Source organism: Syngnathoides biaculeatus, chromosome 6 (assembly GCF_019802595.1).
Source record: "Syngnathoides biaculeatus isolate LvHL_M chromosome 6, ASM1980259v1, whole genome shotgun sequence".
In the NCBI taxonomy this organism is placed as follows: Eukaryota; Metazoa; Chordata; class Actinopteri; order Syngnathiformes; family Syngnathidae; genus Syngnathoides; species Syngnathoides biaculeatus.
Window position 1 is genome coordinate 15,652,076 of NC_084645.1, and position 17,689 is coordinate 15,669,764.

At 41.7% G+C, this 17,689-nt stretch overlaps 1 protein-coding gene across 3 annotated transcripts in view; it reads right to left on the bottom strand.

The window, feature by feature from the left end:
- The window catches only part of abcc8 (ATP-binding cassette, sub-family C (CFTR/MRP), member 8), a 50,173-nt gene that overhangs the window by 29,010 nt on the left and 3,474 nt on the right, over window positions 1-17,689 (bottom strand). For all 3 annotated transcript variants that reach the window (XM_061822404.1, XM_061822403.1, XM_061822402.1), the window contains exons 4-11: window positions 15,669-15,835; window positions 12,518-12,760; window positions 9,013-9,201; window positions 6,201-6,365; window positions 5,964-6,119; window positions 3,646-3,780; window positions 2,406-2,568; window positions 1,977-2,017 (exon numbers count right to left, since the gene is read on the bottom strand). In XM_061822404.1, coding sequence (XP_061678388.1) covers window positions 1,977-2,017; window positions 2,406-2,568; window positions 3,646-3,780; window positions 5,964-6,119; window positions 6,201-6,365; window positions 9,013-9,201; window positions 12,518-12,760; window positions 15,669-15,835 — 1,259 coding nt within the window. The remainder of the gene's footprint in view (window positions 1-1,976; window positions 2,018-2,405; window positions 2,569-3,645; window positions 3,781-5,963; window positions 6,120-6,200; window positions 6,366-9,012; window positions 9,202-12,517; window positions 12,761-15,668; window positions 15,836-17,689) is intronic.

Below are 17,689 nucleotides of genomic sequence, written 5' to 3' on the forward strand. Positions count from 1 at the left end.
CTCAGGCTCCTTCCCTGACAGAGAGGTGACATTTCATGTCCCTAGAGGCAGCTTCTGTATCCGGGGATCAGATCGCCAATGTCCCTGCCTTCAGCCATTGCCCAGCTCACGCTGCACCTGACCCATATGGCCCCTCCCACAGGTGGTGAGCCCCAGCAAAATTCACAGTTTTAATGCTAAACACACGAGGCCTGTGTGACTTCACGATAAACAAGTTATCAATGCCCGGTCGAAGGTAGTTGGCGACGAGTTGAGTGAACGTGATACACAAGATAAAAGTAGCGGGAGAGACTGTTTGATATAAAGATTAATCAATCACACCACTTGGTTCACATATAATCTCAATTCTTCAAATATTGTCGTGCTACATTTATTTGATTTACTTAAGTAACGTCCAATAAACTGTTCTTGTCAGGGTACTTTAAATGTACCATACTACTTACTTTTACTTTTACTTGAGTATTTATGTGAAGAAGTTTGTGACTGTGACAAGTTACTCTTAGTAGTTTTTCATTGAGTACTTTTCTATTCTTGCTATTGTAAATATATGGATGGCTACTTTTTTGCTTTTACTTGTGTCACATTATTCTAAAACAGGGGTGCCCAGACTTTTTTACCCCAGTATCTACTTTTCAAGCAGCCAGCCTCTTGCGAGCTACCGAAGCCCGGTGGGCACAGTTGGTGGGGCGGGGGGAGTCCAGGGGGTGGGGGTAGGGGGGCTTTCATCCTGGATCAGTCTGTGCCCAGGTGAAATTTTAAAATGACACACCATCTCATCCTGCACTTTCTACTTTGGCTTCAGACCAGACTTTTCCCACTCAGAAAAAGAGCAAGAAAAGAGCAGCATTTCTTTTTTAACTTTCTCCATTTATATCGAAAGTAAAGATGGGCAACATGTCTAGCTCATCTTTGCTCTACGTTGCCCAGACTGTGTTGCTAACTAAAGCAGCGGTGGTGGACGCTGTCATTACAAAACACATTGATGGGCTGCATAAGTACTGTAACATTTGTAATTATGAGTGTACGTCTTTAGGGGGTGGGGGGGTGTAAGGGAAACTACGAAAAAGAGAGTGTTGGTGGAGCAGCGGTCCTTGTTAGAGAAAGTTCCGTGTGCTGCCTAAAAGAAACCAGTGGCTTGTTTTAATTTTTTTTTTTAATGGTACTTATGTGAATTGTGCCATTGGCTGTAGCAACCATTCATCCCTCACGCATTGAATCATATTGCAAAATGCCACAAACTGAATATCTGAATGTTATACTTTCGATTTGCATTGGATTTTTTTTTCCCGCGCAACGCAGAATATCTGCGAAGATACTGCATCACCGGTGCTTAATTGTGCATGCGTGCAGTTTAGAGGGAACATTGGCTGACGTCTTTTTTTTTTTGGCACGCCGTCCCACAACAACCAAGACTGCCTTGCGATCGATTGGTCAATCGACGCATTGAGCAGTCCTGTTCTAAAGTAACATTATTCTTACTTGCATGCAGTATTTGGATACTCTACTCTGCATATCGGACCACCGTATGCTCCTAAATTTCAATTTTGGGAACCCCTTCCTTTCTGTCGCAGTGCACAAACAAATGTGGCTGACTGCCTGCTTGGATGACTCTGGTGTGGAAGAGTTTGGGAACCTTGACCTCAACCCCATCAGACGCCTTTTTATTTGTTTTCCCATATATACTTCCTTTAAATATAATTTACTCTCTACTTTTGGTGTAATAAATGATCTCCTTTCTCCTTTAGAATCATCCCAATATTTGCTGTCCGGCTTGTCACCACACTACAACAATGAGGGTCTTCTATTAATATAGGCAGAATTGTGAGTTTAGTGTTTTTGGCAGCAAGCCTTACAGAGTCATTCACTGTTAAATGTCAGTGGACTCTGCTTTACATGGGATGAACTAAGTACAGTGCACTTAAATATCAGCGTTTACACACAAGAAACAGACACATGATCCACTGTTTCTTACTCACCGTCAACACAGCTGCGATGGGAATAGCTGCATTCATGAAGACTGAAAATCCACAAAAACAGAAAATTTGCTTTTGCCTGCAGTACCAGACTGTGTGGAATGAACATGGGGACAGAATTGCGTTCGAGCCGGATATATTGAAAAGTATCCTCTCATTCAAATATGGGGCTGTTTACTATAAAACACACACAGTACATACAGGAATTCACATTATCAGGATTTTTAGGATCCAGGGTTCAGTTTTCACCAGTCAGAGTAATCCTGGCATAAAAATGATTATTCAGTATGTGTATCACAGGGCTAGAGCTTTTGCAGATGTAAACACTGTTGTTTTAAATTATCTTCTTATCACGGATATATATTGAAATCTATCATTGACTGAATACTACGGCACTTCATTCAAAAGAGGACAAGACTTGGGGTATCCTACTGGATATGGAAGTGTACAGTGCAAAGGCCTGCAGGTTGGTGAGCTCCTTGCCCCTGGTCTCCTCCACACTGTCGCAGAAGATACGTTCCCATGCGTACAGCTTCAGTAATTTGATGCCTCGTAGCAGTTCATTGGTCTTCTTCAGGCGCTCGCTGGAATATTCCTGAGGGGACGGACAGAGAAGAGGTCGTACCAATGTGAGTATACACTATTTACAAAATATACTATAGGGATAATCAGCCAATGTTTGAAAATTCAGGATGAACCGAACCTGCACCACAGTATAACCTTTACAGTTGAACTTAATTTAACCTTTGAACCAAACTTTGACTCCATGTGTCCAGTTGTTTATTTGTTCAGTACATTTAGCACATCCTGCTTTTCTTTATCAAGGAACTGAACAGCTCGTTTTGGATCCACGAACCATCCAATTCATTTCCAAGAAAGTCTACTTCTATGGCTTCCTGTGACTCTGCTAGTATCGCTGTTGAAAACTATAGACGACGCAACATGACACGGAGAGTTCAGTGGCCCTCTGAGAACATTCTGTTAGCAGTCTTGCAATGGTGTTGTTGGTGTTAATGTCAGGTCTGTTTAAAGGCCAACTCTAATTGAAACAGGAAACGCATCCATAAATCAAACAACTTGGGAATTTTGCCGTTCATCTCCTTGTTAGAGCAAGCAAGTTGTGCAAAAGTACTGAAAAAAAACGAAGAATTAGATAGTTTGAAGGTCAAATTAAATTCACCCGCACAGGCTGGTTGTGTATTTTTCAGTTCATCCGGAACTTGCACCCAAAAGATGAGTATCTCTTACATTTTGTTAGCAGTGTATATTGCATCTGTATGCTTATCTGACATCATTACATCCACTTCATTACTTGGTAAGATGTCACTTTGTTACCTGGAAGAAAAGTGGGCAAACCAATATTGACTCACACAATTTGTCAGGTTCTGTCTCTGTGACAGCTCATTTACTGAGTGAAAAACAGGAGAGTTGGACAGTTGTAATGACTCGGAAAAGTGGATTCAAACATGTCCAAGGCTCTAGCTTGGGTTCGTAAATAAATAAAGTATAAACTGCTAAGCTAAACAGCAAACAATTGCACAGTAGTAGTGCACAACTGTTGAGCCACATCATGTACATGTCAGCAATTTTACAGCCCAAGTGACATTTTGCCTTGCCCATTGCTATGGCATGCTTTCTAAAATAGAAGCTGCCTGCCAATGGAAATACTCACCAGAGTGCTCTTCTGTGTCTGCGACAGCTTTGTGGCAACAAAATACTGAATGGGCGCTAGCACAGCAATGACAGTTGCTCCAATCAAGGCACTGATTCCTAACAGGTAATAGAGCAGGATCACTCCCACTACAATCTGTGTGTGGAGGACAGGACAATAAGGGAAATGTACATCAAAAGAATTTGGCCAGGAGTTTAAAGGGAAATTCCGGTGGTTTGGATTAACAATGTATCCAATAGGGCATGTTATATGTAGTGTACCTTGACAATGTGATATTAATCCTCTCTCATTTTGTGTTTTTTTGAGAAAATTTTTATCAGCAATTACGAATTTTCATGGGCGCCGCCATTTTGGCGAGTCACATGGCCTACGTGCGCGGATGTGACCCAATAGGCGCGGCACCAAAGGCTTGCTTACGTTGAGGAAACAATTGTGGCCAGCGCTGATTTCTCAGATTTATCCTCATCTGATGAAGAAATAACAGTATCGGTTGATCGGGAAGATGGAGGAATACGTCCATACAGACTTGAACCCATGGCTGTAAATAATGTAGAATCTTCGGATGGTTCTTTGGACAGGAATGACGCGGAGTCTGGCTACTCGGCCAACGTGCGGAACATTAAGTGCATAAACAAAGGGTCGGTTACATTCCTACACAATCACGGACAGCGCTGATTTCTTGGATTTATCCTCATCTGATGAAAAAGGCAAGTCGGCCGACGCGCGCGACACACCATTCATCCATCCTATCGATTTTGGAGTGCGTTTAGGTGAGCGAGCGGAGGACTACACGGAGGACAGCACTCGTGGCCACAAAGGATGGTGGAACCCATCAGTGAAAGGTAGGCCTTATACTGTGGGAAAGGTTGTTTTGGCCAACAGGGTGGCCGGGGTCCAAGTGATAATGAAATGATCTTTGGCTTGGTGGAAGTTAATACTGCCTCTACAACAGCGGTACGGTAGGTCAGATGGTAAAGCGTTGGCCTTACAGTTCTGAGGACCAGGGTTTGATTTTTGTTGAGGTTTTTTTTTTTTGTATGGAGTTTTGTGTGTGTGTGTGTGTGTGTGTGTGTGTGTATGGAGAATTGTGGAGTTTGCATGTTGTCCCCGTGCCTGCGTAGGTTTTTTCCAGGCACTCCAGTTTTCGGTCCTTAAATTATACTGGGCAGAACATGCCACCGAACATTTTGCGGATTATTTCTATCCAAATTATGGCAAAATTTTGGCATTTTACTGTGTCCGAATGTGGTGGTAATGCATGTGAAGACGATACAAACTGGCAAGGATTTCTTTGTTTGCACGCCTATTACGTTACACATTCGCGCACGTAGGTCATGTGACTCGTTAAAATGGCGGCGCCCATGAAAATTCGTAGTTGCTGATAAAAATCTTCTCAAAACACCATTAAATGGGAGAGGATTAACATCAGATTGTCAATGTACGGTACATACAGGTATGACATGGCCTATTGGATCCATTGTTAATCCAAACCACCGGAATTTCCCTTTAATGGTTAATTTAATGCTATACAGTATATCATCTAAAAAGACTTGAAGGAATTTGCGGCGGATAAAATCTAAAATGATGACTCGTTGTTAGAGAGATGCAAGTCTGTCTTCACACTCTCCTTTGCATGCCTGAATGTGTGTGTGTATGTTCGCATGCGTCTGCGTATATAATCTGGTTCCCAAATAAACAGCAGCGTGTGGGTTAAATTTGTCCTTTAGGGAGTGTAATGAATTAAAGAAAATAATTATGATTCATTTACACTGATGTGGAAAAACAAATGCGTGTGTGTGTTTCTCTGTTTTTGTATACTGATTTAGGACAATGTAGTATCACTGAATCAGAAAACAACAGTTTTTTTTTTTCCTGTTGAGGAATTCAAATGTTACAAACTTGGCTTATCGTAAATTGGCTGAATACTGAGATTGTTAATGTACTGTAATTACTCCATTATGTGCTTGGAAAGGACAAAATGTAGTGTTTTCAATATAGTGGAGCGTTGTGAACTGTGTTGAAGCAGACCTCGATATTTATGAACCGGCACAGCGGTGCTCATGCTTATGTTTTGTATCATTTCCCACAAAATCTTGGATAAACCAGTTTCCCACTAAGGTTTATGGGCACATAAACACTCGACAACGCATATAACAAATGAAGTAAATATAGCACATTTGTAGCAAGACGTTCAAAATTCACATTTTATGTGATGACATTGAACAGTAAACAAGATGCAATGCAATGATGGAGAAATTCTCAACCAGAAAGGAAAGAAATTGCATGCTCCACTTAACACGGACCTTCATGTGTCTTACCTGCACGGGCATGGCCCACAAGTTTGGACAGAGGAAAAAGAACCACATAAGCTGGTTGGTATCTATAGCAACCAGGTTGCAAATCTGAGCCACAGTTAGCTCGCCCATGGACATGTTGGATGTGCACAAACGCATGATCTTGTTGTAGATTTTGGTCTGAGGAGATAACAGTCACAAGATGGGTGGCTGATTTGGTCAATTCAATCAATTTCATGGTGAGTTCTGGAGGCGGAGTACCTGTATGGCCCCACGTAACTTGATCCCCGTCTCAATAGCCACGTAGTACGAGGCCTGGAGGAATGTCCTTTGCAGGAGCAATGCGAAAAAGAGCAGGACGGCCAAAACATATGCATTCTCCAGAAACTCCTTGGATGAAATGAAATAGATCCCCAGCAACCTCATCTGGAAGGACAGAGTGGGACACAGAAAAAGATTTGACACTCAAGAGCGGGACAGCGTTTTAAAGGGAAAAGATTAATAAATGATCACACAGCAAACTTCATTGTGTGAAGAAGAAAAAAAGCATATCCAAGCGCATCCATCACAAATTATTGAAAGTGTGAGATGAAATAAGACTCCGTGCCTGGGAACACATATTGAATTGAATGTGATCCTAATAGATTTATTGGGCCTGGATAGATTTCAAATGATGAATGTATGGCTTCAATGTCATTAATATTTGAATCTATGTACTGCATGCGGTACGGCTCTCATTGCATCATTCACATTATGATTAAGAGACTCATCCTTTTTGAAAGCAGTTGTTCTCACTCGTCAGCTCGTACTTTTATACAAGTCAAACCAAATCAATGCATTTTTAAAAAAAAAACACATTTAAAATGTGAATACACGATTTCATTTGCAAAGTGCTATCGTACCAGTAACCTTTCCTAAAGGATTTAGGGCCATATTCTTCCAAGTGTGTAATCCAAAAAAAAAAGAGGCAGTGCGGACTCTTCCATCAAGTCAAATCTGATTATGTGTTGTTATGCCAGCTACCCAACCTAGAAATGTGGCTGTTCTGAGTCAAATCTGGCCCTGCACGCATTCTGCCGGGGGTTTAACCACTTTTTCTCTTCTGCACTTCATTGATTCACTTGAATGCTCCGAAGGCCCGGTGCCGGCCCTCGCATTGACTCGTGCTGGCGGTGTGGGAAACACCTCGCCCATATGCACTCACCTTCACTCACCGACTACCCAACGGCCATAAAGTACCACCAACACATTACACCAACCACTGAACGTCAACATATTATATTAAGGGGTGAAAAATAGCAACACCAAGGGACTCTTTGACCAGCAAGGACATTTTCAGCTTCAATTGTGCTGCTTTAGTAGTCAATGTAATGGGATAATGGTGACTTAGATTTTGAATCTGTGTTTTAGTTTATCTATGTTAGTCGTGGAATACTTTCAAGTGACTTGGCCACAGTCTGTAGTGCAAGCCGCTACTAAGCAACCACAAGCACGACTACTAAACATCGCTTGCTAACCCTTCTTTCGATGATGGACCTCCAAACGTGCGTTCAGTCATAAGCAAAGTATTCTGATTAAATGACTTTTATTAGACGTTTTTCATACAGAAATAAAGAAAAGACTTTCTTCTGGAAAGTTGTTGAAGCAGTGGGCGCATCAGCGTTCTCACTGGTGATGATTAACTTCGTTATCAGTTATTGAAGCTAATTTAAATTGGGATAGTATTAAGCGCACCGCCTTGCTGGTCAACTTGTGAATAAAATTCATCTCTTGTGTAATGTTATCGTTCTCATATGTTGATATGCTGCTGTTATTTTTGTTGTTGTTTTTGCTCTGTTCCATATTTCTCAGACTTTGTTTCTACTCTATATACAGTACAAAAATAAAAAACTGAGGTAGTATATCAAGGTTGTCTTTCACACAAAAAGGTTATTCCAGCATGAAAAGGCATATTGTTTGACTAAGCTGCCGAACATGTCATATAAAAAGCCCAATAAATAAATAAAACAGTAATAACAGATACAATACACATGAACCACGGGTACAAATTTTCACTCGGAAATGCTCAAATTGGACTTATTACACAATAGTCTATTTTCGCTTGACTGATGTCAAAATGTTTTGTACTATTTTCGCATGAGATTGTTGATGTTCAACTGCAGCAGAGGGTGAATTTCTGACTTGAAAATTAAAGAGATGCTCGCACAGATGGATGCCAGAGAGACTCTCTGATGTGAGAGGCTGCTTTGTGTGAAATCTCTGAAAATGAGACAGGTCCTGCAGCAGTAAATCTCATAAATATTTGACAGGTCTTAAATTAGTGCCCCAACCAAGCGGGCGTGCCAGATGGACAGAAAGGGCATCTTGAATGATTGAAAGGTTGGCCTTTGTTCGCAAGTGAAACATCGCTCGTGTCTGTGCATGTTTATGGATTCTTGTCTGGGTCTCTTGCTTTTTGCCAACAACAAAAGCAAACTGTATCTGACCTATGAATTAATGTATCTCATTTTCACCAAGGACAACTAACAATTGACCTCATCACTGAACAAATACTGCACCAGGAGGAAGCAGCATTCCTCCCAACTACACATGTTGAATCATTTCAAAGTCAGAGCAAAGATGCAAAAACAAAACACAACAATAACGATTGTATTTCAGTACTTGTTTGTGAAACATCCTAAACAGTCATCTTAATGGTAGTATGGGTTTATGACTGAACTATTACAACTTAATTCTTGCGATATTACAACTTCTAGTCGTATGATTGTCTCTCTTTGAACCAAATACTCTGACATACAGAAGATATTATAGTTGATCCTTCTTGAGGCTATTTAAAGTTAAACATTTAAAGTTATTTTAGTGGGAAAAACTGCATTTCTCTTTCCTTTTGTACTTACAGTACACACAGTATAGTTACATGATCAGTTGCCAGTGTTGTCAAACAAATGACCAAAAACTACACAATAGTGGGATCTTACCTCAGCAAATACTTAACATTCAAATGTTTGAGGTGTACTGTGAGTTTAAAGATCTACTGCACATTGTGCATGGTGCCCTCGTCTTGGGTTCTCACCGGTTGCTGGAGGGTTCGGTTGTCCCTGCTGATGTGATGGACGATGCCGGAGATACAGAGCGGACCGGCGAAGCCCAGCAGGTCGGCCATGAAGCGGAATGTGATGCTGAGGATGAGAGGTCTGCCGAACGCTTTCCTCAAGGCCTGCCAGATCCACTTGGGTCCCTGCGGCGCCGTGCCCTGAGGTCTCTGATAGGAAGGATGGACAAAAAGAAAAACATTAGCGATTGGGATTATAGTAATTTGTCTGTTAGGAGACATAAATGCATGACTCAGCAAAAATGTACACCGTTTATCCTGTTAAGGATTGGGGGAGAGCTGGAGCCAATCACAACTGACTTCAGGTGAAAGGTCTACTACACCCTGGACTGGTCGTCACTTCTTTAACAGTCAGCAAAAACCAACTTGAGGCAAAAACTGCTGCTGCCACAGAAAGGTAAACCTCAACATAAATGCTGAATCGTTAGAAAAGTCAGTCAACCAATTCAACGGATACCTTTAAAACAAGGTCAGAGTCGGCGGAGCTTCCAAGCTTCCCGCTGCAGCTACATCACGGGAAGCGGTGATGAATGGTTTAGCAGTGGTGCATGACAGGCTCAAGCAAAAAGTGAACTTTAGGAATAAAGATGACATATCTAGTTATTTATCACTACAGTTTAATAACGCTGCAAAGAGCAAGGGATTAATTTTTTTATCACTGTGGGTTTGTTTGCTGGTTAGCAACAACTACACAACCTATTTTCCCAAAACTTTGTAGAGAAGGAGCACCACTGTACCAAGGGGAAAAAGAAATACGTCTTAGAGAAAATCATTATAAAAGTCTAATCCAACAAAATATACATTTGAATGTTTGAACAGCTGTGTGGATAGAAAGTATTCAGAAAAACAAGTATATATCTTCAAATCATTACATTCCATGCACATTGCATGGACAAAATGGAAGGATTCACAAATGTTTCAAATACAAAAAGCAGATTTATAGGATAGTGACTTTTATAAGTTCCAGTTGCTGTGACAGTATTGATGCTCCCTTGGCCACAAATTATTCCATCACCAGAATTAAAAGGACCATTTGTAACTTCATCCTCTATCAACCTGAAAAATGTTGCTGACTAACAGATCTAGAGCTCACTTTTGTTAAAAAGCCAGTCTTAGAGGAGGTCCACTCTATTGTGTGGTATTGTAGTGTAAGTGTGTTTAAAGTTTGAGCATGCCTTGGACATCCAACAACACAACTGCTTGGCTTGAATGACTCAGTTGGCAATGATCAGAGGAAAACATCTGGAGTGTCACTGCGAAGCTGTGGCGTGAGCTCTCCCAGGAAATGTTCGATGTACGTGTGTGTGTTCCCGTCTCTTAGGAACCGCTCTCATCAGCGCTCTGAGAAAACAGACGCGTCTGTATCTGTCTTTCTTTTTAAGTGCACAGCGATTCGGCTTCCCATAAAGCGCACCACTGTCACGCCCGCAGGGGTCACCATGTCGCCTCGTTCACAGTAGAATGGGAATGACCCGATGTATCCTCACTGACGAGGATACAATACCCCACCCCCTTACCCCCAGGATGATCTTTTTCTCTCGCTCCTCAAGCGGAAGGAAGTGAAATTGCTTTCACACCAGACGCACGTTTGGCCATGACGACTGCCATGACCTTAGAAACTCTGGAAAGTTCTGACCCTATCGACCGCCCTTCAAATGTAAGTCCTAACACATGCTCCTTAGGAAAGACAGGAGGACAATTAAAGGTCCAATCAGTGGAAGAACATCACTGCACTTGTTATATGCTTCTTTTTCTTGATTTCGGGCAAATGTATGCTAATTTGATGCATCATTTACAGGGAGACAAATGTGGGGGATTGGGAGGGGTATCATGGTGCAAGCGTTCAACAAGGCCCTTCTGGAGGATACCCAGAATTCCAGACACTTGGGAGCAGGCCCTGCCCAATACTACGAAAACATAAGTGTGGCATAAGATGCTCTGAGCCTTTCTTTGCCATTCCACAATCAAAATGCTCCAAATGTTCTGTGTGACTGTACGTTTGCAGATGATGATGCTGAGGGTGCTTAGCACAGATTAAAGTGTCGTTGCTTTTCCCTTTCCCTCTCTAGAAGAGATTTTAAACAATGCAATCCTTTTAGGACGCAAAAACTCATTGCATTGTGCATTCTTGTCCTTCTTTATGACATTGCATTTGAGCATTTATTCAATATCGTTAACATCGAGGTTTTAAAGAGACTACTTTTTACCAAACCAACTTTTTCTAGTATTTGAAACGTTATGTTGGGTCAATGGTGGCACCATAAACATGTGAGATATGAATTCAAATCATCTACGCATTCCTGAGTTTCAGATATTTTTCTGTCAAGAGGCCCTGAAATCATGTCACTGGAATTTCTTGAGTTTATCTATGTCACTAGCAAGACCTCCGCCTTCCCTTTCAGCTCCCAAACTAGCACTAGCAACACAAGAACCATGTGTGCTCTCAAAAGTATGTTTTCTACACGGAGTCAACCAATCAAACGCTTTACAGTTGATTCAGTTATGTCAATGCAGCACAACAGTGCAACCCAGCAATGACACAAGAAAGAAGAGCAACAACAGCAAACAGAAGACAACAATAAAAGAATCCCACGGTTTTGTGTTCTCTCTTCTTGGCATGCACCTATTGATTATTAGAATGCAAGGGGTGTCAAACTTGTTTTTGTTGCAGGCCACATCGTAGTTACAGTTTCACACAGAAGGCAATTATGACTGTGAGACCATTAAAAATGTTTAATTCTGTCATTATTTTTATTACCTACACATAACAAAGGGATCTATTACTAGTTTTGAAAGAAGAAGAAGTCACGGTGGATGGGTTCATGGCTGGGTTTTTCAACATGACAATGACCCGAAACACACAGTCAGGAAAACCAAGGAGTGGCTCCGTAAGAAGCATATCAAGGTTTTGCCGTGGCCTCGTCAGTCTCTAGACCTAAACCCAATAGAAAATCTTTGGAGAGAGCTGAAACTCCGTGTTTCTCAGCGACAGCCCAGAAACCTGTCTGATCTAGAGAAGATGGATGTGTGGAGGAGTGGGCCAAAATCCCTCCTGCAGTCTGAGCAAACCTGGTGAACAACTACAGGAAACGTTTGACTTCTGTCATTGCAAACAAAGGCTACAGCACCAAATATTAACATTGGTTTTCTCAGGTGTTCAAATACTTATTTTCAGCTGTATCACACAAATAAATCGTTAAAAAAATCAAACATTGTGATTTCTGGATTTTTCTTTTTAGATTACATCTTTCACAGTGGACACGCACCTATGATGAAAATTTCAGACCCCTCCATGATTTCTAAGTGGGAGAACTTGCAATAAAGCAGGGTGTTCAAATAGTTAATTTCTTCCCTGTATCTCCACGGATTCATGTATTTGCAGATTTTTACTTCAAAAATGTATATTTCATCTCCTTTCATGGCAGTGTTGGACAGCGTAGCCAAATTATAAGAGCAGCACACTGACCTTCTGGTCTTCGAAGGCGTTGCGGAGCTTCATGTAGTTGGTGAGGGCCCTCATTGCGATGGGCAGCTTTCCAATGACTTTGAGGTCAATGGGTCGCCTGTGAGCAGAGGTTATGAAGGTGTTCATCCACCAGTAGGTGGCTTTGGAGAGCAGGTTGACAAAGGGCTGCAGAAAACGAACACCCAGGTCCTGAAGGTCCTCGGGGGGCTTCACCTCTGTCGGGATGGCGAAACACACGTATCGCTGTAAGACAAGGACACAACTCATTAGCCCAACAGTTTCCTTGTTGGCCAGCTGCCAAGTGACTCAACTTCATCATCCACTTGAAAATGTATTCAAACTGGCAGATTAACTATCCACTTACGGTGCTAGTGGGATGGTGGGGTGTTTGCGGTCACTGGAAACCCCCCCACCCCAAATACACACACACACACACACACACACACCACCACCTCCAATGTGTTAATGCCAGTAACTCCGGAAGCCACATTATAACAAAATGGAGACTAAAGCAAGCAGGAGCAACTGCAGTGGTAGTTTAAGTCAGCAGAGTGATTGACCCCTACTTATGTAACTATCGTTTCTCATTTCATTCCTAATAGTGGGAATTAGTGTCAAATGGTCTTTAGACTAGAGCCCTGCAACAGAAGCCACACAGTTTTAACAAGAGGTGATAAATGAATGAATGAATGGGGTTTGACGGAGAAAGTACTGGCTTTTGTCACAATGCTACAAACATGATACTTAATTAGGTATTACTTTTTTTTTTTTTTTTTTTTTTTTTTACACTGTTCCCGGTGGTCACGGCATTTGCCTGAAAAGTAGGGCGTCCTGACATTTTTGGCCTTCTTTTTCACAGTCTATCACAGGATCTGTGAGGAGGCAAGGGGGGGATATGGGCTGCTGAGCACAGCACTTTTCAGCTTTCAGTCAGCCACCAATGCCAGCGTATTTCCTCATGTTCTGATGGGGTCCCTCATGTTTTAAGTCCCTCGGGTTCTAATCAAGCTCTGACACTTGTGGTATTCTGTCAAGGCTTTCTAGGACTAAAACATAAACACTGGGCCGCTTTGAAGCGACAAAATGATAACCATAACTGTCTTTGCGTTCCTTGAAAAAGCACCATACAATCAAATGTATTAGTATTAATTTTCGTTATTACTATACAGCGCGGCACTGTGCAGCAGTTGGAAAGCATTGGCCTCACAGTTCTGAGGAACCGGGTTCAATTCCGGCCCCACCTGTGTGGAGTTTGTATGTTCTCCACGGGCCTGCATGGATTTCCTCCGGGGACTCTGGTTTCATCCCACATCCCAAAAACATGCAACATTAAAGGAGGACTTTGTTCAAAATTCATATGTAGAATAAATCCTCCAATGTGAAGTAATATTTTTATTACACATATTTTGGACATTAAGTGAAAAAACATGGAAAATAAAGAACGTTTTTGAAATCCATCCAAAATCTGGATATGTGCCAGCTTTCACAGCCAAACGCGGAAGCAACATCCTTGACCCCACCCCTGATGTGGCTGGACAGACAGACCATTCATTCTAGCTAAGCCAAGATGCCACCGTGTCGTACAACAAAACTGAGAAAACACACCCAAATTTCGCCTTCTTCAACCTCCCGTGAGGTCAACCTGACAGCCTGTCACAGTTGAGGCTCGTTCATCAGCAGGGAAATTTCCACTCATCTAATCATTACTGGTTATTAGCCGCTTAGTCAAAGCCTCTCTTGCTGGTACTGCATAAGCACCAACGTACTTTATGGCCAGCATGGTGAGGCGGCACGGTGGCGCAGCTGTTCAATCCCGGAACTCCGTGTGTAGAGTTTGCATGTTCTCCCTGTGTCTGCATGTGTGTAACCTGCCTCCTGCCCGTTGTTCTCCCCGTGCCTGCGTGGGTTCTCTCCGGTTTCCTCCCACATTCCAAAAACATGCAACATTAATTGGACACTCTAAATTGCACCTAGGTGTGACTGTGAGTGCGGCTCTTAGTCTCTATGTGCCCTGAGATTGGCTGGCAACCAGTTCAGGGTGTAGCCCGCCTCCAGCCCGTTGACACCTGGGGTAGGCTCGGGCACTCCCATGACCCTTGTGAGGATAAGTGGCTAAGAATATGGATGGATGGATGGATGGATGGATGGATATTACTATACACCCTAGTTTGCTATGAGAAGCCTGAATAAATGTGGTAAAATGGGATAAAATGAGCACCTGAGGGGCAGAACGTGACTTGAAATAACCATGAAATGGCAGGGAAATACTCGTACATACCTGTATGCTTCCTGTCACATGACTTTCCTCCCAAGTTCTGTTACAGCCTTTTAACTACTGCCATATTTTTCTTGCTTTCAGCCCTTTTCAGTGAGGTTGACCCGGTTTCTGATTCGGACCATTACTGCGGTGGCAACATTTGCCGATCCTGTCCTACCGCACACCTAACGTTGTCCAACACAATGACGGCTTGAAACACGATTGCTAAATGGAGCATACGCAACACAAATATGGCCCCTCTACGTTTTTGTACATTTTAAATCTCGGTGGAGGTCTGCACTCTAATGTGTTCTATTGTGGTGCTAATCATGTATTGGTACGTTCTTGAGACATTATGGTGAATAAACCCGTACCATACATATGGTTCATGGTAGATTTTTTGTGTACATTGTTTTTAAGCCTGTTATGTTTCACCTGACTCACTGGGCTCTGTGATATTAAGGTCATTATGCTTCATCATGTGCAAAGCATGATGGGAGCCATTTCTTTCACAGCTGTTTACCCAGAGGAAACAAAATCTGCAGATGAGGAGTATTCAGCCCAAAGGGTTAAAACAAATAAACTTTTCATGAGGGGCAAAATTAAAAGTAAAATCTCTAATTAACTTAACAATAAAAATATGAATTATACAAGGGAAAAATGTCAAACCAAAAAAAAATCCCCAGTTAATCATCTACTCTCTCACATGTTTTAGTCACAGTTCTGTCTGGCTCAACGCCAAAACAAGTACAAAGTTTATCTGTTGTACTCATTGGGGCTCCAGACTAAACGTAAACATGGGTTTCATTAAAAAAAAAAAAAGAAAAAAAGATCAAAATCAATCAACTACATGTCTGCCCACATGCGTCATCACAGAAGTGGAGGCACACTCACCCTCCCCAGGATCACATTGATCTCCACAGCCAGCAGGAGTCCATAGAGCAGCACCAGCAAGCACGTGATGCAGTAGCGTAGCTGCCTGGGGCCGATACCGTGCTCTGTGTATTTGGCGAATTTGATGGTTTTCATGATGAAGGCAAGAACCCAATAGATAAGGAGGGCTGAGGAATTGTTGCATGGAAAACAAGTCAGACAAACCACAAAACTTTTTATTTCAGACATGATCAAATCTTGAAATATTGACGTCTATGTCTGTAGTAAGCCAATCGGTACCAATTTGATCAAAATTCGTGTTTAACTTTTTGAGCTATAAGGAGAAAGAAACTCTGTATGTGCAAACACAGGTAATGATACATTCATATAGAAATCATATAATATTTATGATAAAATAATAATATCGTATATATTCATCCATGTTTTGATCTGATTATCCTCACAAAGGTCATGGAAGTGTTGGAGCAACTCCCAGCTATCTTCATGCAGGAGGCGGGGTACACCCTGAAGTGGTTGCCAGCCAATCGCAGGGCACCTACTGCATTTCTAAACACATCACCTCATGTTTTTGAGATTGTAGGGTGAACGCTGTAGCTGGCTACTAGTGTGGACTGAATGGGTGGAAACAACGGGGAGAGGAAATGACAGTATTTTAAGGGTAATAGCTGTTCAGCAACATATTTGAAAAAAAAAAAAGAACTATGAACAACTTGATTTTGGAAATGGTGAAATATAAACTAAAATCATGAAATTTTGGGATGGTGAACTCAACTTTGAACTAGTTGGCATAGATTCTATTCTATGCTTCTCATCTCAGGGCAATTTTTAATGCCATAGAAAATTGACTTTTCCAACACTTTATTTGTGCACTGATGCAGTTATGGTGGAACTAGAAGGGGCCATTTCCCAACTGTTCCCACAAAGTTAGAAATGTCCAAAATATTAGCCCAGGAGCTCCAGTGAAAGGAACTGTGACTGCTTCAGTCTACCAAGAGATTTTGGACTGTCAAACAGTTTGGGCATCACCCCTTCCTGTTCCAACATGTCTGTGCACCACCAATTGACAGAGCAAGGTCTATAAAGACATGGATGACAGAATTTGGTATGGATGAACTTGACTGGGCCGCACAAAGCCGTAACCTCATCCAGATAAAACACCTTTGGGTTGATTTTGATTGCATAGTGAGTCAGGCCTTTTTGTCCAGCATCAGAATATCACTTGAAAGTATACGTGAGTCAAGGTAGGTGAGCGAATAATTTTGGCAATACATATGGCGTCTCATTCTATTTGTGCTTTCACTGAATAACCTACATGTAATAATAAATAAACCTGCACTTCACTGTACAGTTGCATCAACATTATACAACTTTTACTGCAAAATTAAAGGAGTTTTCAATGAAGTAACAAAACATGAATAATTTAACAAGTTAATAGCTGCGTACAAACAATAAAACAGGTTGCTAATATTTCTTGAAAGTGGTCAAAGTGTGCATTATGTATGTAATTTGCAACGCCAGTTAAATAATTTTAAGCAGAAGTGAAAAAGTTCAACAGTTGTAAAGCAGCTAAATTGATTGTCACCATGGCAGTCATGGACAGTGCCAATGATTAAGTGGAGTGCAGACACATTAAAGGTTTTTTGCTTCATTTGTAATAAAAAACCTCCATGCCATGGCACCAGAGAAGCTGCATGCAATGGGAAGCGAGAGAAAGAGAGAGAGAAAGAGAGAGAGAGAGAGAGAGAGAGAGAGAATGACTGACATGAAGACCTATTAGCTCAAGGCGGTTCAGCGAGCAAACACTCAGTTTAACACCGATTAGTTAATGATGAGACGATGATCTTGCATCTTTTCGACATGGCATTAATATCTGTGTTGGGAATACAAAAACAATCAGGCAAAAACAGCTATTGCTCATTTGCTTAATGAAAAAAAAGAATATTCATGTCTCCCTGGAGCAGCGCGCATCCGATGATATTGCTTTCTATCAGTTTTCAATCTTATCTCAGGGTAATGAACCA